Source organism: Grampus griseus, assembly GCF_964374135.1.
Source record: "Grampus griseus genome assembly, chromosome: 19".
In the NCBI taxonomy this organism is placed as follows: domain Eukaryota; kingdom Metazoa; phylum Chordata; class Mammalia; order Artiodactyla; family Delphinidae; genus Grampus; species Grampus griseus.
Genome location: NC_139013.1, coordinates 47,442,376 through 47,466,435, shown reverse-complemented (window position 1 = coordinate 47,466,435; position 24,060 = coordinate 47,442,376). Strand labels below are relative to the sequence as shown.

At 38.5% G+C, this 24,060-nt stretch overlaps 1 protein-coding gene across 6 annotated transcripts in view; it reads right to left on the bottom strand.

Moving 5' to 3' along the window:
- Positions 1 to 4,705: 4,705 nt before the first annotated feature.
- The window catches only part of CNTNAP4 (contactin associated protein family member 4), a gene marked incomplete at both ends in the record, with an annotated part of 261,492 nt that continues 242,137 nt past the window's right edge, over positions 4,706 to 24,060 (bottom strand). For 5 of the 6 annotated variants that reach the window (XM_082677167.1, XM_082677172.1, XM_082677171.1 and 2 more), the window contains 6 exons: positions 4,706 to 4,899; positions 10,423 to 10,494; positions 10,826 to 11,044; positions 20,981 to 21,068; positions 21,911 to 22,044; positions 23,337 to 23,561. In XM_082677167.1, coding sequence (XP_082533293.1) covers positions 4,706 to 4,899; positions 10,423 to 10,494; positions 10,826 to 11,044; positions 20,981 to 21,068; positions 21,911 to 22,044; positions 23,337 to 23,561 — 932 coding nt within the window. The remainder of the gene's footprint in view (positions 4,900 to 10,422; positions 10,495 to 10,825; positions 11,045 to 20,980; positions 21,069 to 21,910; positions 22,045 to 23,336; positions 23,562 to 24,060) is intronic. The other variant, XM_082677170.1, reaches the window with a different exon arrangement.

Here is a 24,060-nt window from a genome sequence, read left to right as displayed (position 1 = left end):
GTATGGGTTGTAGAGGAGGGAGGGAATGAGTCCCAGTTCATTCTCCTGTTACAGTCTCCTGTTACAGCATGTAATTAAGAAACATGGAGATAGCTAAAAAGAGACAGCTAAAGGAGCTGAAGGTGATACGGCAGGGGATATGGCAATGGAGAGCTATTCTTCCTTGTAAGAGTTCTGGTATTGAATACTCTTTAAATTTTAATGAGACCCCCTGCAGGGGCAGGGTCTGTGGTCTGTTCTACCCTCTTTCCTGGTGTAAGTTTCCCCAGGGCAACAAGGCCCACCAGAGTCCTGAAGGAGCTGCTCCCAGAACTCACAGGAAGCAGGTGGGTCTGAGAAGCACAGGGTGGACCCTCAGGGATGGTACACTGTGCCACCCAGATCCCCCAGATGCGGAGGAGGTCTATCCTCCCTCTTCAGGAACTACCTAAGCTGAAGAGAGCTGTTTGTCCAAGTTCATGCCCTGGTCACCAAGCAGTCAATACCCAATGCCTGGATGATACAGGAGTAAAAATGCCCAGCCCTCTCACCCCAATTCACGGCATCTTTAATGGGCCACATCAACAGGGTTGGCTGAGTCTCTGTTGTGATTGTACCAACTTCTCCATCTGCCCCATTTTCCCCAACAGATGCTGATCTCTACAATATTCCCTAATAAATTTCCTTCACGATAATCTCTGTCTTAAGACTCTGCTTCCCAGGGAACCCAGCCTGTTACAGCATATAATTAAGAAACATGGAGGTAGCTAAAAAAAGACAGCTAAAGGAGCTGAAAGCGATACGGCAACAGAGCTATTTCTCCTTGTAAGACTTCTTGTATTGAATACTATTTAAATTTTAAAATATATGCATGTATTTTTTAAATTTAACATTATAAATAGGGAAAAGAATAAAAAAATGGTTTCACCTGAGAAGCCATTATAATTGTGGGTCAGGCTGTTTTCCATCCCATTTTATTTGCATTTGCAAATCTTCAAAGCCAGGCTCCAGGGAAGCTATCGATACATCAAAAGTCCAAGTCTCTTACCACATTATATGCAAAATGTTCATATTCCCTTGCTCCTCACGTCGTATTCTTTCTCGTGCGCATGTGCTCACTCGCACACAATCCTAACACACAGTCGGCTGCTAAACTTTTTCTTCCCTGTTATCACTCTCCATCATCCCAACTTTGGAAAAGTAGAAGGCAAGCAGGACTTACTGAATGCATCTGTAAAATTGCATTGTTTAGTTAGAGTTGTCATTTAGTTGATACATGGATTGGAAAGTCAAACAATCAACTACACACTTTAATATGAGATGTGTCATCTTCTATCATGAGGAAAACATTTGAGGACTCAGTCAGATCTAACTCATATTGAGTATTTCACAAAGACGATATGTGTTTCGATTAAAATGATCTTTCCTAGAGTCAAGAACCATAAGCCTAATAAATATTTTTTTTTAAAGAAAAATCTGTCAACAGCCACGACCTACCAAATAACGGTTTATGTTCATTTAAAAAGGATATGGAAAAGATCTAGAACTATAGGTCATTCTGGACCAAAAGGATACCAAGATCCTTTCTACACCACTAAATAATTGTCAAAACTCCAGGTCTTAAAGGCACTAATGATCAGCAAAATGTGGAGTGAAAATGAAATTCTTGTCACAGCTTCGTCGCTTATTATATACGACTACATGTCCCCTTGGGAATATAACCTCACAGATAGGAGTCTCAGACCTTTCATCTGTAAAACTGAGCTGTTCACACTAATATATCAGCGACGGCCAGCTGCACGACGGACTCTGTCGCCAGGCTCTGTTATAGATGAAGGACAATACCATCTGATGAAAGGTAATTTGAACCCTTGACTTCTGTCTGGTTGCTTGTCTAGATAAAGCTTCTCCTTCTGGTTGCTGTCTTTAACTTACCGTCCGAAGAATTTATTAAATTTGCTTTAAAGAGCCACACTTGGGAAAGGATTTTAAAAAATGGAACTGTTTCCTAGAGTGGACGTGGTTTCTACAAAATTAAGACATCATTTTCCACGCGTGACCCTCATTTCATACGCCACCCTGACCCCACTTTATTTGCATATTGCACATCTGGATTTAATGAGATTTGGGACATGTTAATTACATATTGTTTTCATTTTTTTCACTTGAAATCACCAATAAAGAATTTTTAAACTTTTATATTACATCAGCGTGTGCTGTATTCTTACGTATAATCCTGTGCATCTATACGGGGCTCACTGTATAGACGAGCCAAGTTCTTGGCAGAAGTAAAAGGATATCACCCAATTTAAATATAAAATAACCTTTCAGCAAACAACTGCTAACAGTCAAATCATTGTTCTTTGGCAAAACTTAAAATCTATTTTAACTTCCTTTACTTGTTACAATCAGTAAACATCTTCCTATTTTTTCTTTCATTTCTGAGTCCAGTTAAAAGGAAAAATTATAAATGCAGCTTTTGTTAACAATTCATAATAATCACGGGGTGTACCAAAAGGTTCAAAAAAACCCACGAACACCAGTAAAGAAGGCATACATCTACGCATCTTTTTACTGTTTTGAGAAAAAAACATCCAGTATAATTCCCTCATTTTAAACTTTTATACAACATCTCAAAATATATTCTGCATTTTACTTCAAAGTGCATTTTATTAAGAAAAAAGAAGGAACAGATTACAAATCAGGGAATGCAAGTCATGGCATATGATGTATCAGTGCGTTTTGATAATGTTGCAGTTCCTGGCCGGCAGACCACAGAGTACTGCGGGGCTTCACCATCTATAATCCTGTTTACATTCCAGCTCCCAACCAGGTTAAAGCTGCTACTAAATAACAAGAACACGTGTGAAAGATTCAGAGCTGTTACAGTGTTCGTATTCAGCTTTGCATTAAATGAAAACTACCGTTTTCATGTTCAGTCCTTTGGTAGCTACCACAAGCCTTTCGGCAACAACAAAAGTGCCATTTACCCATGTAGGTCCTTCATAAACTACTGTTAACTCACACCCTTGAGATTTAGTCGGGCATTTGCAGAGACATCAGAATGGGTATAGTGCTGTGAGAAAAGACAGGCAGGGTTTGTAAGGAGAGTCAAGAAGGAAAATAAAGAAAAATATGTTTAATTTACACATTTCCAAATTGTTCTGGTGTGGACGAACGAAGGAATCCAGTTTTTCTTTGGCAGACACCTGTAAAGTGTGAGTGTAAATTCCGAAGTGCCTCTGCTATACAATTGGCTTGTGGAATTCAAAGATAGCTACATGCAAGCATCTTGTTTACATGGCCTCAAGGGTAATTATTGCAAGTTTCATAAAGTTACTGATAATTATTTGAACTTCTGTTAGGTATATATCTCCTAATCAAAATGAACTAGTTAGTAAGTTATATTGATTTTTGGTTCTTTTTGAGAAATACACCCCATCATCGTAAATGAGAAGTGACTAGAACGACAGACTTAGAATATGACATGTAATATGCCATCACCCCTTAGGAGGAGCATTCTTGAATAACTCTACTGGATTTGAAAAAAGGGGGCATGGTGCGGCTTATATTTCAAAAAGTACACCTGGATGTCAGTGCACAGCAAAATATATGCCTGAAGCGGGGGGAGATAGAGTTTAGAATGAAGAATGGAGCTCTACACTTCAAGTGTCTCTTTTTTCTAATACATAAGAAGATGCTCCACGGACTACAGTAAAGGGAGATCAAGGAAAAGTGGGTGATAAACTTTAGGAAAATAGAAATATAAACCTATAAAGAAAACTGACATAAGGTTTGGGGGAAAATATTCTCGGAAGTATATTTCATTTGAGATATTACAGTTGTAAATAAAAACAATTCTTTGAAGTGTTAAGAATTGTGTTTTTTATATCAACGAGTTTACGTGCCAACATTTCACACTCTTTGGGAAACTGGCATTACCCAGGGTCTTAACTACTGCTGATACCGAACCATGAGAGCAAGTTAAACAGAAAAGTGTTAAAGGCAAGACATCACATACTGATGAGCAATGCACTTTGTAGGTCTTGTTACATATGAATTGCATGTTCAGAGCTGGAGCCTGACACTCAAAACCTAAAGTTTTCAAAATCATTGAGAAGAGTCAAATAGAAAAAGAGCAATACAAACAAACCAGTGACAACAAAACATATTTCAACACTACTGATAAATTGTATTGAATGCAATACAGAGAAAGGCAAAGGGGTTTATATACTTTTGGCCACTGAAGATGCAAACACCAGCCAAACAGGATCTTAGAAGCATTTCCAGGTCTATGAATAACACCATGGGGACACTAAAGCAAACACAGAATATGTTCTCAAATAAAGCAAGGTCATTATAGTCCAATTTTGACTTTCACCTCTCACACAACTTAGGTATCACTTATGGCTGAGAGGCCAGGGCTACACTTTTCACATTGAAAACCTGTAGCTCTCAAGTGGGTTAAACTTCTGTTTCAGATCATATCAGAACAGTTGGAAATTAATATCAATATCTAAAACTCCTTGTTATATAGAATGACCACTGTGGGAAGTATGTCATTGGATGAGGCCTCCTGGAGCTGTCTCGAGTCTGGACATGGCAACATGGCAGTGCTGCAAATCCATTGCCTGTACATTCAATGTAAGAACTGTTTTTTGTCCCTTGAGAGCCCCTGGCTATTAAATCAGACTGCTGTAATTATAAGGTAAATCACTGCTGCCAATCAGAAGAAGTACTCTTTCTGATTTTCACGGACTGCATTTTGTGTATTAAGCTCACTTTTCAAAACAGCCTCAGCACTGTCTACATTCTCTGACCTTTTTGCCTCATTTCTTCTGTATAACCTTTTCTGCTGATAAATGCGGACAGCTATGGCAGTGATGCACAGCAAGATAAAGATCACAACAGCTATCAAACCTGGTGAGAGAAGAGAAAAGAAATACAAAATCAGAATTGTTGTCCATGCAGAAACTGTAGACTTCACTGTTCAAGAAGTCATCATAAAATTATTTTCTACTGAAATCATGCATCTAATATATATAAATTGGAAATTTCAAATCAATATCAAAACCTTAGGTATTTCTGGATCAAGTGGTATAAAATATGTTGTTTACTTCTGAGTTCTATCAGTCTTGTAGGTTCCCCTTCATTTACTCTGAACGCATATTATATTGGATTCATTCAGTGCATTTATATGTACAATATGTTAATAACACAAGGTATTACCTACATGACTCTAAGACCATGGGGTCACTTCACATTAATACCCAGACAAGTTTTAATTATTTTGAAATTATAGAGTAATAGTAACATCATAAAATAATCAAATGTGTTTTTAATACTTAAATATGTAAACATTTTTTATTATTTATTTTATTTTATTATCGTTATTATTTTTGGCTTCACCATGCGGCATGTGGGATCTTAGTTCCCGGACCAGGGATAACCCACGCCCCCTGCAGGGGAAGCATGGAGTCTTAACCACTGGACCTCCAGGGAAGTCTCTGTAAACATTTTTTAATTGAAGTACAGTTGATTTACAATGTTGTGTTAGCTTAAGGTGCACAGCACAATGATTCAGTTATACATATATACATATACATATATATCTATTTTTTTCAGATTCTTTTCCCTTATAGGTTATTCCAAAATATTGAGTCTAGGTCCCTGGGTAAACAGTATGTCCTTGTTGTTTCTCTATTTTTTTTTTTTTTTTTTTTTTCCGGTACGCGGGCCTCTCACTGTTGTGGCCTCTCCCGTTGCGGAACAATGGCTCCGGACGCGCAGGCTCAGCGGCCATGGCTCACGGGCCCAGCCGCTCCGCGGCATGTGGGATCTTCCCGGACCGGGGCACGAACCCGTATCCCCTGCATCGGCAGGCGGACTCTCAACCACTGCGCCACCAGGGAAGCCCATGTTTCTCTATTTTATATACAGTAGTGTGTATAGGTTGATCCCAATCTCCTAATTTATCTCCTTAAATGTAAACACTTTAATGAACTTGATTATCAATAATTTGTTATATTGTTAAATAAATAGCAGGAACAAGTTATGTATATGAATAATCTTGACTAATGAAATATATCGATACGAATACATAAAGTAATTATATCTATATGAGGAATATTGATTTTTTGAAACACCTGATAGTAAATAAAAAATTGGTGGTAAATAAAAAATTGGTGGTAAATAAAAAATACCACAACTGTTAGCGATGCCAAATGGTTACCAATCCTGGCATTACGTTAAGTCAGTCTTCTTCAAAGTGTGATCTATGAATCCCTGGTGGTTCCCGGGACACTGTGAGGGGTCCACAGGGTCAAAACTATTCATAATAACTCTAAGATGCCTTTTTCACTGTGTTGTAATATCCACTGATAGGACGAAACAAGGTTAGGTCAACTTCTTGGTACCTTGGCATGAATTAAGGCAAGGCCACCAAACCTTAAAAGTGGTCACTGAATTCATAAAGTAGAAAGCAGGCATTGCACTACCAGATTCATTTAAGAATATCCTTGATGAAGCACTAAAAATTACACATTTTACCAAATCATGACCTTTGGCCATAAGTCCTTCTAACATTTTGTGTGATGACATGGGAAGTATTTGTAAAGTACTTCTACTGTAGCGTGAAGTATGATGGTTGTCTCCAGGAAGAATGCCAGCGTGAACATCTGAGTTGAGTTGTGAACTGAACTAGCTGCTTTTTCCTTTAAAGAACACTGTTTTTACTTGAAAGGATGACTGACAGATAAACTATGGTTGTTTTAACTGGGATATCTGGCAGACATTTTCTTTAAAATGAAGTAAATCTGTCACTTCAAGAAAAACAGGGCTTCCCTGGGGGCGCAGTGGCTAAGAATCTGCCCGCCAATGCAGGGGACACGGGCTCAAGCCCTGGTCCGGGAAGATCCCACCTGCCGCAGAACAACTAAGCCCATGCGCCACAACTACTGAGCCTGTGTGCCACAGCTGTTGAGGCCCACGTGCCTGGAGCCCATGCTTCATGGGGGGGGCACCACAATAAGGGGGTCCCCGCACTGCAGTGGGGACTGGCCCCCGCTCGCGAGCCCATGCACAGCAACGAAGACCCGATGCAGCAAAAATAAATAAATAAAAATTTTAAAATTTATTAAAAAGAAAAGAAAGAAAAGAAAAACAACTGACAATGTAGGATGCCAATGATAAAGCCAAGTTTTCAAATGAAAAATAGAATTTGGAAAACTGTTGTCTGTCACCATGAGTTTGAGAGTTCCCTTGTACTTAGACTCTTCTGATGAAATCAGTGGAGGTACTAATATAGTGTTTTCAGACGAAAATAGGTACAATGAAAACATGTGATGTGGATGGAGTCTCATATCATAAAACAAGGACTCTTCCTCCTAGTTTAAATTAGGTATAAACAACTCTAACAAATCCAACTGAAGCCAAAACTTTGAAAGTCCTCATCAGTCACAGTGGATTTCACAGCACATGATCTGATGGGCAGATTCACTACAGCCAATCATAATATTGCCAGGGGCTAAGCCGATTTTTGGCGAGGTCAGCCTCACCTGAAAGGGACAGAAATTCCTTGTTGACAGATCCCACATAAGCCTGGTAACTAAATTCTGTACCATACTTGAAATCTGAAGAATTTACTAATGGATACGATTTTTCATAGTTGGTCATATTAATAAAGAATAATTTAAATCAGAGGATCCATTTGATGTTATACATTTTGCCTTTCATCTTAGAAAGGTAATCAGTTGAGTTGCTCTAAATACTTCTATTGTCCGGTTATAGGCCTCTAGTTAAAGAAAGAGATTCTGAACAACTCCACTGTGGAAAGCTGATGAAGCAGACACAGAGGGCAGGCTGCTGCAGGCCCAGGCAGGGCGCCCAGGCCGCCCAAATCACGGCTGCGCTCTGGGAATGGTTTGCTCCACGCACGTGCTTTCCCTTTTAACTGGAGACAGTGTTATGTCAGGGTTTCTCATGTCCACGGAAAACCTTGATCTAACCTGTTATACAAAAAAAAAAAAAAAAAAAGAAAGAAAAAGGATACTCTAAGTGACATGTGGCCATCTCTCTACAGCACTCTGTGACACTGCCAACTGGTGAATGTGTTTTTATGAGGAAATTATGTAGCTTTCTGTCTAAATCTGAGCATTCATATCTGTGTATTCTGACCAGAAACCCTAAATATCTTATTAAATCAATTTTCCCATCTCACACTGTTTATTTATTTACTGTTTGTAACTGAAGAAAAAGATTACCTAAAATGTAAAACACGGGGGAATTAGCCAGTTGGAAACTACTTAAATGGATTAATTATTGTTACACAGTGGGTGCAATTTATGAGTAACGCAACAACAAGTGAAGAACTCTACCACAACGCTAGCAGACGGAGCAACATGCTACAGAACAGTATTCTGTGATTTAGCTGAGAAACTGCGTGTGACCCCAGGAGAGGCCTTCCGGGCTTAGATGGCCACGACCAGCTGCTCTGCTCCCGAAGCTCAGTCTGCAATGATCAAAAGCAGACACTCCTGGATCTGTGGACCCTGGCGAGACCCCGAGCAGCAAATCTTCCATAATTCTTGCTCTGCTCTGTGCACTCGAGTCAAGTGAGAATTTCACAGGTCACCTATTAGTTGTTTCCATTGTGTGTTCCATCCCAACATACAATGACTTACAAACAATATTCTAAAGACTAAATACTTGCTCTAACATTAGCTTGACTATACAATAACTATTTATATCTAAATCTGTATATTTATCTCCCTATATCCTGACTATATATCTATACTAGTTAAATGCACAGAAAAAGCACCGTTATGAGACTGAGACAATTTGTTTGACTAGGAATCCCAACAAGTTGCAATGTTGAGCACATTTTAAATGCTATAACTTCAAATGAGTTTTTACCATAGATTGTATTAATACTATATTGATATATTTATTGTAGACATGCAGTTATTAACTACTCTTCTAACAGGGTTTTAGTTTTTGTTTTTCGCTTGTTATATGACTAAATGAGGAACCTATTTTATGCATCTTTAATTTATACCTCATTAATTTGATAAAAAGTAAAGCAACTGAAAAAGCAATGGGGATGTTAATATTCTCACAAAGAGTTGACCAGTACTATTCTCTGTCTAAATAAAATTCTAAGTTCTTAAAGGAAGTCAGTGTCTACATGAGTAAGGGTGTAAAAAATAGAACCAAATGAATCAGGTATAAAGCCCACGGAAGTTGCTCAAGTATACGACTAATCACGTTACCTGGCAATATATTGATAATAAAATAACTGTTTACTTTTTATGTCCATATCATATGCAGAGTATGGAGGAAAGGTGAGCCACTTAACATTTCAATAATCTGATTAATAACATTCTTAAGACCATTAATCAGGAAGGAAAAGGTTTATGTAGGGGGTTGGTTTTGAGTAAATTATGTCTCAGAGAATATGCTGTTTTACTGCCAGGAAGATAAATTTAAAACTTTTTGTGTTAATTTTGCAATTTAAAATAAGTATTGGGACTTCCCTGGTGGTGCAGTGGTTAAAAATCCTCCTGCTAATGCAGGGGACATGGGTTTGATCCCTGGTCCGGGAAGATCCCACATGCCGTGGAGCAACTAAGCCCGTGCGCCACAACTGCTGAGCCTGTGCTCTAGAGCCCGTGAGCCACATCTACTGAGACCTCGTGCCACAACTACTGAAGCTTGTGTGCCTAGAGCCCGTGCTCTGCAACAAGAGAAGCCACCGCAATGAGAAGTCCATGCACCGCAACAAAGAGTAGCCCCCGCTCGCCGCAACTAGAGAAAGCCCGCGCGCAGCAACGAAGACCCAACACAGCCAAAAATAAATAAATATAATAAATATATTAAAAAATAATAATAAAGTAAGTATGAACCACCCTTCTTCCATTAGTTTTGTATTTGATAAAATGCAAATAAAAATGTAATATTCACTGAGAGGAGCATCTAAACCATGGAAATATACACCTTGATTAAGCATTAAGGCAACATTAAATATATGCTTCTAATGTTAATCTCAGGTTTTTCCTACTTCTTACATAAACCCTTGCAGAAGCAGTGATGTGTCCAAGAAGGCAAAAAATGACACTTCCTCAAATCCAGTCAGAACACCCTAGGGAATGGAGATGGCCATTATCAAGCTAAATGATATTCATTAGTATCACAGTGTAACAACCATTCTTTGAGTGTGATGTTTCAGTGAATTATCAATTATTTACACTGAAACTCTCCAAGGAAGCTGGGAATTCAGGATGACTCTATAAGACAATCCAGTACAAATAATAAAGCACCCCACTGACCTCAGGATTCACTGCCTAACTCTTGGGCCATGTGTAGATTCTCCACAGACAGCTTCTCTAGTGCTAACTACCTCATCATTAGCAATGATAGGAAGAGCTCGCTCATGCTTTCTACTACCTCCAATTACTGCAGAGTCACTCTTGATTGTGTTAGTGACGGGTTCTCTGTCATCTCTTGTTCCAGAATGATCTGCAGTTAAAGGACAGAAAAGGGGGAAGAGGGGGATATCGGTGAGTAAAAAGAAGAAATGTTTAAAAATTCATAAACTTTTAAAACCAGAACAGAATTAGAGAGGTCAGTGTGGGATGTCTGCAGTTTTAACCTTAAGCAATGCCCACATGCAATGGTCCACAGGAATAACGAATTGAGAATCTAGGAGAGAAATGGGCAAGGACTGAAAATTAAACAAAACCAATTTCAAGAAACCATCTTGAGAACACAGAGTCCCAGCATTAAAAGATTTTAATATCCAGTGGACAAGCTGTGTTTGGGACTGGGTAAAAGAAGCGCCATAGGCCACCTGCAAAGGAGTGTGTCCTCTCCCTTGATGTGGCATCGGTGCCAGCCTGGGCCACACAGCTGGACTCCGTCACGTGTCCTGAGATGGTGATGGGGGCTGGGCGGCTGCGGTGCAGAGCGGCCTTCAGCGGCACCACGTGGCTGACCTGCACAGCAGAGAGACAGCCCAGGAAGCCCTGTGCACCTGCCAGCGCCGTCTCCTGGTCCACGTCACTGTGTTCTGGGAAGCCAAAGAAACACCACAGGATTGATGACAGTGAAGGTGCAAACGGGCATTGCCACAATGGACTATTCCAAGTCTTGACAACGCAACAGCAATACATACTCAGCTGTTAAATTCCTTTTGCTTTTGTCTTTATTACAAGAGATCCATTAAATCTTTCCACAACTACTGGTGAGACATCCCAGGCTAATAAAGACAAGTTTTTAAGTATGGCTAATTAAATATACTGAGAGCTCTCTGGAAATAATTAAAGTCTCTACAAGAATGGGTCAGATAATGAACTGATCAGCGTTCCTGCAAGATGTTATCATGTTAGAGGTTGTATCTCAAAAGCTTTCAGAGACTCTTAATTCTTCACGTACAGCAGTGAAAACTTTCATACCTCACTGACTTTTCTCCCTGTTTCACCGTCCACCTATCACTCAGACTGAGGTATGTGTGTGCCCCCTATACATAGATAACCCCCCTCCATTTTAATGAGCATTTAGTTAATATGGAATTATTGTGGGACAGAGATTGGTTGAGTGTCAAGATATTAATTTATAATTTTACAGTGAAGAAGATATTTCACGCTTGGCAAGCATGAAATCTAAACAAGGGGAATTAATTGTAGACTTTTAACGTTCAAATGTTATCAGACTACGATGCATCCACCCATCCTACATGACCATAAAGCGGCAAGACTACCTTCCCCTGTGCTGCACCTACCGGGACACCAACACTTGCATTTCGGTCTTTTCAAAAACTAATATAATAAATATTGAATTTACTGAATGCTTATTATACGGTAGGCAGTATTCTAAGGGATTTGCATGCTTGTGTTTAAACCTTACAGAAGCCATGAGTATCCCAGTCTAGTCACACAGACAAGACCCTTTAGGTTCAGAATTTCAGTGATTTGCCTGAGGTTAACTCAGCTGTTGGCATTGTGCACTGGACTCCAGGCCTGTTGGACTCCAAAATCATAAGCTTCTTTTGTTTATAATTGACACATTCTTTCCTTCACTCCACTTATATCTTCTGCAGTGTATTTTTTTTTTTTTTTTGGCTTGGTATCTATTCTTGAAATGACTCTGGGCAACTCTGTTCTGATTAAGCCTGTCTTGTTATATCAAGGTTTTTGAAGAACACTTCCTTCTGTCCCATTTTCATGCATGTTTTATACCTTTTTAATAAAAATACTGATTAGATGTTTAGCATCATGAATATCACACTCTAAAAAATCTGAAAATTAGACAGATTACATCACTTTCCTGTTGTGCTGGGGGATACGGTATTCAGACCCAGGTATCCTAGCTCTGGAGCCTATGTCCTTACCAGTAGGCTGTCCTGCCTCGTAGCACAAAGAGCCCTGAGAGGCTATCACTCTGCTGCTCCGTGAGCACACAGGGAACCCTCAACACCCAGCACCACATGGTTACATAGGAGGCGCTTCATCGATGTGTATAAACCAAAGAACTAACTTAGTCCCCCCACACAGCAGTCACTCATTTGAATGGATGCAGATACATTCAAATATACATATTTTTAGAAAAAGACAGCATTCTTGCTTTGGAGTTTTTTGATTTTTTTACTTTAACAAGGAATAAAAAGGAATATACTTTAATAGCAATATAATCAGAACAGTGCTTTTCATATTTCTTCTACAAGGTTTAAATCCTGAATAAAATTTCTATAGACCTTAAAAAAAATCTTACATTCTGAACAACAACAAAAAAAGTAAATAGATAAAATTCACTTCTCTGGTAAAAATCTGATATGAGGCAACTTTTAAAAACCCTACACCTTTAAACTGAAAATATTTACCTATTATAAAATATTGTAGAAAAAAGCCTTAAAATCTAAAACTTAAACTAGTCTGTCAACTAATATTTGTTGTAAGAGCTAAATATACAGGCAACGCATTCCCTGCTGTTTGAGCACCTTACATTCTAGTAGGGGAGACAGACGCTAAACATGAAACAGGAATGGATGAAAATTCTGAAGACTGATAATGCTATGAAGAAATAAATTAGAAAATGTGACGGAGTGTATCTGGAACAGAAATTTATCTTGATGGATTAGGTGATTCTTTGTGTGTCTATTTTAAGGATGACTCTGCACAGCCCTATTCTCTTAATCGTCTGTAGATATCTCACTCCAGCATCTTCTGGCTCTATCACTTCGTTCTTAAACTTTGTAAGATTCCCTGTGATGTAGGAATTTTTATCAGATTGTCCCTGCTGTTTATCTCCTCTCATCTATTACGCATAGACCCCAGTGGCCCATTTTAATCTGCAGACACAGGTTTTTCTTTAGCTTGGAAAATTGCATATGCTGTGCGAGCAGCTATTGTTTCACTTTCATCCTTTTTATCCTTCTGGACTGCCGAGCATTCACGTTTGGTCTCCTCTGCATATCCTTTAACTGCTTTTAATCTCCCTTCTGATTTCTTTTAGGACTTGTTTTTGTGGGTCACGTGCTTCACTCACTTGCTCTTCCAGGGATGATTTCAAGTATCCACAAAGATCATCCTTTTTTAGTCTGGAAAAATCATACTTGTAGTTCCTCTAGGTCTTTTTGCTGCTTGGCTAGAATTTCCTTACAGCGCTCTTACTTAGTTTCATTCGGGATGGGGTCTGTCTCCTTGAATAGCTTCATTCTGGTTGTTTTGGTTTCTCTCCCACTTGACTGCTGTTGAATCAAGGGTTGTATATAGGGTTGCTTTTCTCGTCTGCTCGTTGATTCTCTGTCACTGCCTTCCTTAGGTGGCTGACGCCCAGAGAAGGCAGACAGCGTAGCAGCTGTCCTTGTCAGTGAAGCTGCCATCCAAATGCCCACCCAACCTCGGGATAGAGAGGACATGGTCCAAATTTCAGGATTCAGGACATCCTCACATTTCAGGTCATTCTCTCCTCGGCAAAGAGGGAACACAGAAGCACTGAGTTTTCAATGCTGCCCTTTCCCCACGGGGTCCAGGGGTCTCTGCAAGCCAAGCATTTTCCAGGAGCCACACAATTCAGGGTCTCCCTTAAGACTCTTCTAGGCTGGTCCCCAGACTCTCTTCCAACCAGAAGCAGGGAGTCTCACAACACTGTCTCACTGGCAGCCCCCAGGCACCCCACCTGGCTGCGCTAGACCGTCAACTCCCTTGTTTCAGGAAAGTCAATGGGTCGGAGCTAGAATCTGGAGAGAAAGGGAACTATGGGACTTTGCATCCATCTTCCCAGAGTTGAGTCCAGATGAAGTTAACAGCTATATTAAGTTGCTTATAAGCAGTACATAGTATCAGAGAGCTGCACTGACAACTGTGTTCATAGAGCCAGTGGACAAAAACATTTATCTTTCCTATTATCTGACTCCTGAAATGCCAACAACATGTAAGGGTTAGAACAGCACGGGTGGGGGAATTGTAGATAAATGCCTCTTACTTCATTGAAATCCTGATAAGACAATTATGTTTGGGATGTTTCCGGTTAGAAAAATTCTTAACTGACTCAGATTTTGCAGGTGGTCTTGCCTGTTAAAAAGTTAGCCTCAACTGTATCTTCCAACCAAGGGAATGGCTTCTGCTTTTGCAAAGAAATCTACCAAAAGTTCTACAAGAAAATAGAGTAACAAGAAAGTAAAATTCGTATGAAGCGCCTTTCTGTTTATTACGCAGAGAGAGGACTGTTTCTGGAAAGGATATGAAGTAAATGAAGAACAATTAAAACAAGAAGTGCTCCGTGAAACTTCTTGTGGCTGTCAAAACAACAACAACAAAGAAAAACAAAACAAAACAAATAACTCAAAAGAAACCTAAGTAGTTTGGCCACACCTATGGAAAAGGGGCCACCTTAAAAAAGGATCTCAATGCCTTTAATCCATAAAGATAAATAAAGCTTGCCAGAAAATGGTGCAATGAATCAAAGGAGCCGTGCTAATGACCAGCAGGACATTTTTACCATCACAGGCAATTACAACAAGGATTCAACAACAACAACAGTTGGTGGAAAAGTCAAATGGCAAAGCAGACAGCAAATACTGTGTGGATAAAGGAGCAGTTTTTTTTATAAACGGTATTTATTTGCCAACCAAGCCTACTGCTCTGAGATACAACCTTGAGAACCTGATTAATGTACAAACTATTTATAGTGAGGCATCTCGGGGTAACCTGAGCTTCTCTTTTGCTTTCAGCATGACCTGTGTCACCTGAAGTGTCATCTGACTGGACATTTACAAAATCACAGTGTCCTTAAGTAACTGAATTAAACTTTCTTGTGTACCCTTTGGCTTTGAAGCAGGTTTTATATAAAATGTCCCTGAGATTGAAGTCCGTTCCTGAAGCTCTTCTGTGAGATGCCGTAGACATCCTCTTCCTTCTGACCACATACTTTATTTACATCTGGCCTAGATCTCCACTGCAAAAACCTGAGTTACTTCCTGGCTCTGCAGCCTCAGAAGAGATAAATGATCCCTATGTGGTCACTGCCTTTAAGTATACCAACGCTACTGCTCACAATGAGTGAAAACATCTTCAGGCTTTTAGAAAACTCTTCTAACATAAAAAACAATCTGTAAACACAACTCAGAACTTAATTTAATGAGTTTTGAATAAACAAAGCAAATGTAATGCAGCCTATTAATTATGGAGGAATATGAACCCAGTTTATTTGATGCAACCTGGCTCTTCCCACCATGATGTACCCACCGATTTTTGCTGTCAGTGGTCTTGCACCATTACATACCTGACATAAAAAAGTAATAAACAGTCGAACTTCACTCAGCCTCTGAATAGTAATTTTCAGTTATTTTGTAATAGGTTAAATTATATCATTATTCAAAATGTGGGCACATTTGCTATGAGAGGTTTTATGCAATTTCAAGAGTATGCAATGATCTTAATTGAGGTTTTTTTTTCATGTGGTAGAATTGTGACCCAATAAAAGCTTAATGAATTAGCAAAACAACTTTATACCTGCATATTTCCTTTGATTAATTACATAATTACATCGTAGAGAGATGTCTCTTTATATAATCTTTGAGTAAATAGGTCTCTTAAAGGAGCCGACTGAGGAATCATTCACTTTGGCCTCAGTACTTAACACATTTTGAACATGCTTAACAAAGAAACGACATCAGACTGCCTGCCTCTTCAGAAGGAAGAATAGAAAGAGAGGAATTGCTCCCTCTCTGTCATCCAGTACTCACTTCTACAAATGAGAATGGAATGTAGGAACACTTTTTGGCTCCAATCGTCATTAACAAGCATTACTGGCAGCTATCAAGCAAGGAGGATAATTTATAGGTAACAATATCTTACTCTGATGACATGGAAACCATCTCCAACCCTCTTTTATACTTAACAGACAACCCAAGCAGAATTCACATTTCACTGTCTTTCTTCTGACTAGTGCTATAGACCATCATTAGGCTGGCCGGTCCAGTATCTCTTCGCTGTGGCTGTGCCCTCTCTCCACCCCAAAGGTCCTGTATCCGTACCTCCTGTCAATTCCATCCTCTCTCTCTCATCCATCAACGCCTGGTCTTTAATAAATTCATGCACACAATAGCGTAAGTCCCTGATCATGGCTTTATTTTTTACTTATTCCTGGTACAGGTACATTTTAAAGCATGTCAGTAATTAAAGAAAGCAACAATTGCTTTCTCCTTTTTAGTTTAGAAATTATTTGAGTTTTATCATTGTATGAAGGCTTCTAGATTGTGGCAGCTGATAAATATATAATTTGGGATTTGTGACTTCGGCTTTTATCATTTAGTATTTTTTGCAGTGTAAGTTGAGCTCTGGTTTACGATGTTTGACGGCCAAGTGAAAGTGATGCAGGTGACGTCCTTGTCAAAGGCGTACACTTGCCCATCCCACCTGGAGCGTGTACTCATGATTATATGCACCTCTGACAAAATCCCACTGTCTACCTTATCATTTGCTCCATAGTTAATAGCAGATAATACGTTTCAGCGTCATGAGTGCTCTGTGCTTTTGGAACATGACACTTCTGATCGATGCTGGGGTGTCACGATGAGGAGAAAAGCTGTTTTTAAGTTTCTAGGTATGGCCAATTCAAAATGATGTAGCTGACTGTCTGGAAACGATTAAAGCCGCCACAAGGATGAAGTCATGCTAAGTACTGAAGATGGTCTATGACATTTTAATTAATAAAATTTTCAAAACTCAAGCTGCTGAATACAAAAAAATGACTTTAAGTAGATTCCTTACTTTTCTTGCTCTAAACTATACTCCTCTTTTAAAACGTGCTTTTAAAATAACGCCTCCATTATCTTAAGGGATGTTTCACAATATATTTACAAAATTGCAGTGCCCTTAGGTTACCTGGCTCATGTTTTTTCCTCACGTCTGGGCTCTTAAGTGAGTTTTACATGAACGGTTCCTGACACATTGAGATTGTTCTCAAAGCTCTTTATCGGAGACTGAGTAGATGTCCTTTCCTAGCTGACTACAGACTTTATTTATATCTGGGCTAAACCTCCACTGCGGTAATCTGAGTGTACTCCCTGGCTCTATGGCCTCAGAAGAGAGAAATGATCCTCAATGGTCATCAATCACCTCTAATATACAAAAGCTACTACTCAGGATGAGTGAAAATAATCATCCAGCTTCTACTCAAATAAATCATAAAACATATGATTCTAACACATAAAAGTATCCAGATATAGAACCCAGAGTTTAATTTTATAGTGAATTTTAAATATGAAAAGCAAATTTGATGTACTTTATTGAATACAGGAGTATCTAAATCGAGCTGCTTGGCAAACAGCTGGATCATCTCACCCTGGCTCCCAACTACTAATGACTACTAATGCCAAAGTTCTTGAGTCTTTAAATATTTTAAGTGTAGTAGGGAGTTAGAGATGGTTTCCATGTCACCATAGTAGAGCTTGATATTATTTCTAAAATTTACCCTCCTTTTCAACACCTGCTAGTAATGTTGATTAATAGTGACAGTAATCCAAAATTATTCCCATGATTCTTCCTAAGTTTAAGAAATGAGTACTGGAGAAAAGTGAAAGAGGGGAAGAATTTCCTTTATTTCTGGGTTTCCATCTAAAATGGCAGTGGATGGTCATATCCTTAAGTCTTTGGTTGAAAATAGGCAAATTATAACCCCTCCCAAAAAACTGGTCAATGTTTTTTTTCTGCTCCCTTAAAAGAAATTATAAAACGAAACAAGTATTTATTTTATTTTATTTTTATTTTTTGGCTGTGCTGCCCGGCTTGTGGGATCTTAGTTCCCTGACCAGGGATTGAACCCGGGGCCCGGCAGTGAAAGTGCTGAGTCCTAACCACTGGACTGCCGGGGAAGTCCCACCGTATTTTAATTTATTTTAATTTGGAGGATAATTTGGAACTATTTTATCCCAAGCAACATAGGGTACATTATACTCAATTAGATACACAGGAACATTTTGTATAATGATTATCTGTATGCCCACTAACCATAAATTCTGTGAGGGCAGATGCAGTGTCTGCCTTGCTGAGTGGCATTCTCTGTGCACACAACAGGTGATCACAAAGTATGTGCTAAATGAACAAGGGAGCCAAACAGAATTACAAAAATGAGAAACATAGTTGATAAGTGTGAGCACATGAGAATGTGCCTTGCAGACCTCCAACTAGATGAGAGGAATTGACCAAGGGCCCCAGCTGCTGGGCTCTGAAATCCATCCTCATACTTGGGCCAGTGCCTTGCTTCCCATGGGCTGTTCCCAGCCAACAGCTGATCATAGCAGGGACTCTAAGGCAGACCCATCCTTTGGAAACATGGGACTCCTCTGATGGATGACAGACTCATGGGCTCCCCAAAGACTGTTTAACCTTTGTTGACTGCACAGAAGTCTAGGATGCTTCTGTCTAACTTTCCCTCCCTCTCTCCTTCACCTGAAGGCAGAGCTGCATGGCATCTGATGGCTCTCCCGGTCTTGGCAAGCTCTCTCCACACGTTCTCTTTCACAAGTGTCCCCTTAATAAAATCCTCACGTGGTTAATTTTGTCTTGCCAGTGGCTTCTTGGAGGACCCTGACTAACATAATAAGAAACTTCAAGATTGAGTAACTCTCTGGAAAACTACTAGTTCCCTTTTAGCATCAATTTTGCTATAAGTTAATATACCATATTACAATATAATAATATAGTACATAACATTTTGTTGTAAATTCATAAACCATACCATATGATCATAAATTTTTAGTCTCCTTTGAGTTACAAATGATTTGAATGTAATATTAGTCCTTGGCCAAGATCCACACCTTAGGCACGTACCAAACAAATTCTTACTTTTGAACTTGAATCTTAATTTTCAGCATGAGTGATATGCATTTTAATAACACTCTGTTCTTGAATGAAAACCTTAACATCTTTAATTCCTCATTAATCTGCGATATTCATTATAAAAAGGGAGACAAATATTTATATAATGAATGCTATTATTCTACTGTTTGATTAATACAATCCTCCTCATAAAATGCAGATCAGTTTCCCAATTCTTTTATAATATATTTGGCTTATTTCTATTCACACAAAATATCTTCATCAGCAACTCTGGCATTAAACTTGAAGATGTTATTTCCTCAAAAATATGATTTTATCAACATTATGCATAATTGTTAGAGTTTTCTATCTTGCATTTTACATTTTTATGTAGAATGCCTCATCTCAGACCTTGCTAGACTGAGGAGCTCTTGAAATCGGTATTGGTTATAATGATCTGATCGTTTAATTACTGTAGTTGAATTTATGTAACTTATACTATGAAACTCACTTGGGATGTTCCAATTAAGCTTCCAAGTATCTAAGTAGTACTTTACACATATTTTTTGTCTCCACTATAGCATCCTGGAAGAACAATGCAATGGATACTTCCCCTGCTTGCTTGGAGAATAAGAGCGTACAATACTTGTGCTTATCATAGTACTAGAAAGCCTATAAATATTTACCAACTTAACTATTAACCTTCTCAAGGGCCGATATTTTGATCATTCCCCCACAGGTCTGATCAAGCATTCTCAAGATTCGGAGATTATGTACAGGGAATGCAAGAAATGGTATATCAAGGTATAAGTAACTGAAAAGGTCAAAAAAATAAAAGATTCCATTCATTATCTTGGACAAAATATTCGAGGTTAGGGTCAAATATCAAACTAGGAAGGAAAACCAGACTACAGAAAGTCTCCCACCCCCACTTTTATAACTAAAAAGAAAATCCCTTTTAAAATGTACTGCCCCTCTTTCTGTTTAGTCCTTGCTGGCAAGTATAAAAAAAAGCACACATATTTTGATGTTAAAATGGCAAGAGTATGTTTCTACTTCAGTGCTATTATCAGAAGTAACTAGTGGATAGAAATAAGAATTATAAGGCATTTAGATAGACACTGGGTTATAAGTCATTGGGTTCTAGCAGGAGTGGCTGGCCACTGCATCTCAACAAGGCAAACAGGATCCAGGCCACAACCTAAAGCATATTCACTAAGCAGCAGAAAAGCAATTGCTTCCTCCTCCATTTTCTTTTAGATCTAATCCTAGTTTTCTCATTAGATGATGATTTATATATTTGACAGCTGACTGATACACAGTCTGTTATTTCTACTTTTATTTGATATTCTTGAAGTGTGAGGGCAATGCCCTGTTTCATTATGCTGGACTGACGCATGGCACACGTCAGAGTGGCATTACTATCAAAGTGGCATGCTTGCTCATCTTGCAAAATGTCCCTGCTCACGATTACACATACCCCTGAGAAAGTACAGCTTCTGCCTCATTATCATTCACTTCAGAAATGAAATTATGCAAGAGATTTCTTTTGGCATGATGAATTTGCATGTGGCGTGTGTGTGTGTGTGTGTCTGTGTGTGTGTGTGTCTATGTGTCTGACATATGACTCTTCTGGTCCATGTTTATGCATCATGATTAGGCGAAAGGCCATTCCTTTTACTTACCTAGAATCCTGCCCAGTACAAGGGATCTGACCGCACTGAGTTCTGTACCTGATGCAAGGTGGACTTGTCTCCTCGCTTTCTCATCAATCTATAAAATTGTTACATGAGGTGCAAACATCCAAACGGATGCCGTTGTTGAGAAGAGGACAGGAGGCAAAGGAAGACAAAAGAAAATGATAAAATAGGCAATAGTTAATATGGCCCCAAAGATTGAGGAAAACAAAGTTTAAAGAGTTAGCCATTTATACAGGTGAATATTATTTTCTAAACTATTTCTGTGCACCCTCAGATACCAGTGCACCCCACCTTCTATCCCCTTATATCACTTTATTTTTCTCCACTGTATAAGAAAGCCAAAATGGGGAAAACCAACAAAAAGATACAAGCTATTCTCATCTTGATATTTTTACTTAGCTGGGTATTTTCACTTGAGTCATTCAGCTAAGAAATTTTCCTCTACCTAGAGGGTTGAAATATTAGTGCTTTTCTTCAAAAGCTGGTAGAGTGAATAATTCAACTTTCTCTGCTGTAATTCACATCATTTTAAAATTTATTCTGATATTGCAATCATTAATTTCTGTGCTAGAATTATGGTTGCATGTATACCCATCTGAAGTAAACTGGTTTCATTAGAGTAGCAATGGTCTTACCAATAGCATAATATTGTAAACTAGAAAGTACTTCCCTCCTGAGTAAAGCAAAACAAATAGGAAAGTTTGGCAATTTTAAGTATCAAATATTAATAATATTTTGGACAGAGTCTTATTGCTTAAAAAAAACTGAACACATCTGATGGTCTATGATCTATCCAAGAGCAGCAACTGAAAGGATGTCTTTGTTTAATCTATCCATTATCCAATTTCTGCTGTAGGTCCTTCTTGCTGGGGAGCATAATTTTAACCATTGCTTCTGTTGCATTTTCTCTATTACCTCCACAAAGACCACTGCTTCTTCCCTGTTAATCTTTACGTGGTGAAGCTGTCCATCAGCCATGTTTTTGAAATCAAAGTTAACAACATCGGGTTCCTGATGTCTATTTAGCTTGTACCTGATCTGCAAACTTCCTAAAGTAGGGGGAAAAAGTTATATTTTAGTTAAAATTGTATTTTAAAAACTACTTACAAAAACTCAAGAGTCCTTTTTTGATATTAATTTCTGGGGGAAAGTTCACAGTAGTTCATTTGCATGTACACTTTCCTCATAATCCCTAGAAGTCAGTTTCCATGTGAAATTGAACTATTTTCAAAATCAAGAGCAAATATGCTGCGAATAAGCAGGCTCTTTCCTGCAAAATTTTAATTTGTCAAATATGTGATTAAGCATTTGCAAATCTCCGTACTAGCCTCTAACTTAAAAAAAATAAGATTTAGTATATTATGAAGTGCCGAACTACTGTGGAATATTGCAAGAACGTTGCTTCTATCATCTCATCTTTCAAAAAAAATACATCTACCATTCCTGAAATGCAACTGATGAATGGAATTATTATAAGCAAACACTACTCACTTAATTGCCTGCAAAGATGTCAATAAATTTACTTCACAGGATATCTTCCAGTTTAACAGAGAAGATGTCCTAATATATATAGATAAGCTTCAAGCTCAAAATGTATACAGTGAGGAGACATATACTTATTGAACAATATTATTTTTATTTTGGTGTTCAGTGACCTTGGGCCATATTTGATTTAGTTGAAATGATATATTCACATGTTTGTATGTTCGTTTGTTTTCCTCACCCAGAGGGTTTACTCATAAAATTTTTATCTGTAATCCAGATAAAGGGAAGAGAACAATAACAGTAAGTGGTTTTCTGTAGCACACACGTCCTAAGCCACATACCATTACCCTGTATCGATGTACTAGCATTTCCCGTGACTACTTTATGGCCGAAAATCAGAACCAACAGATTATTTTGTGGACGTTTTCTTACACATAATGCTAGTTTGTTAACATTCTCTCAAAACTTCTCTACTTTGATTCAAAGGAAATTACTTGTTATGTACAAATAGGCAGCTTATTTCAAAATGAACCACACAACTGATACTGATGCATGGAAGAGTAAAGTGATCCTAGCAATGATAAAATATAATAAATATTTTATCTACATAAATTAAAAATTCACACTGATTGTGTTAAATTACCAAAATTATAAAGCGATACAGGCATTTTAAGTGTTTTAAATAGTCCTTTTAGATTAAGCTGATAGGACAGTACTGAAAACACAAAACTGAATACACAGGACAGGCACACTTCTTTTCCTGTTTGTAGTTTGAGCAGCGGGACCATGAGAAGGATCCACATTGTTCCTGACCTAATGTTCTAACCCAGTTTTCCCTCGTCTGAACAGCACTCACCATTTTTGGCAATGATAACTGAAAGGTATTCTTTATAAAAGGAGTTGACGTAGAGCAGCAAGCTCGGGGTCCGTGTGGTGCGGAAGCTAAACTCGATCGTTTCCCTGCTTAGCCTCATGTCACCGTGAAATGAAGCCGCGTGGGAGCTGGAATTTTTACTTAGGGAGTAATTTTCTTGAAAATTGTAAATCACAGATGAGCCAGATCCAAAATAGGCAGAAATCTCTGAAATGATAAGTACATTTTACGTGAAAAAATTTAAGAAACAAGGATGTTGCCTCGGTTATACTGATACTTTTCAAATTTAAAAAATAACTATCCAAACTTTTAAAAATCATTTTACTTACACAAGATTAATATCCTAAATTCGCACAATAACACACACACACACACACACCCCAAATAGATTTGTATAAAAGTGAAGAAGGTGGTGGGAGAGGTAACTAGCTCGGGATCCCAGAACTCTGCTTTCCTCCGTTACTATACAGGGCAGGTGTTGAACATGAGCTTCAGATGATGCTCACGGATAAATGTAGCAACATCTCCACTCCCTCAGGGCTTTAGGTTTTTTGCCTGTTTATTATTTTTACTCTCTATAGATACACGTTTGAGATACTACATAACATGTGGATGCAGAATAATATTCCTGATTACACTTAGCAAGATGAACTGGAAATCATTTAGATCCAGAAAATAAAGGCATCCTCTTATAAAGACATGAGGA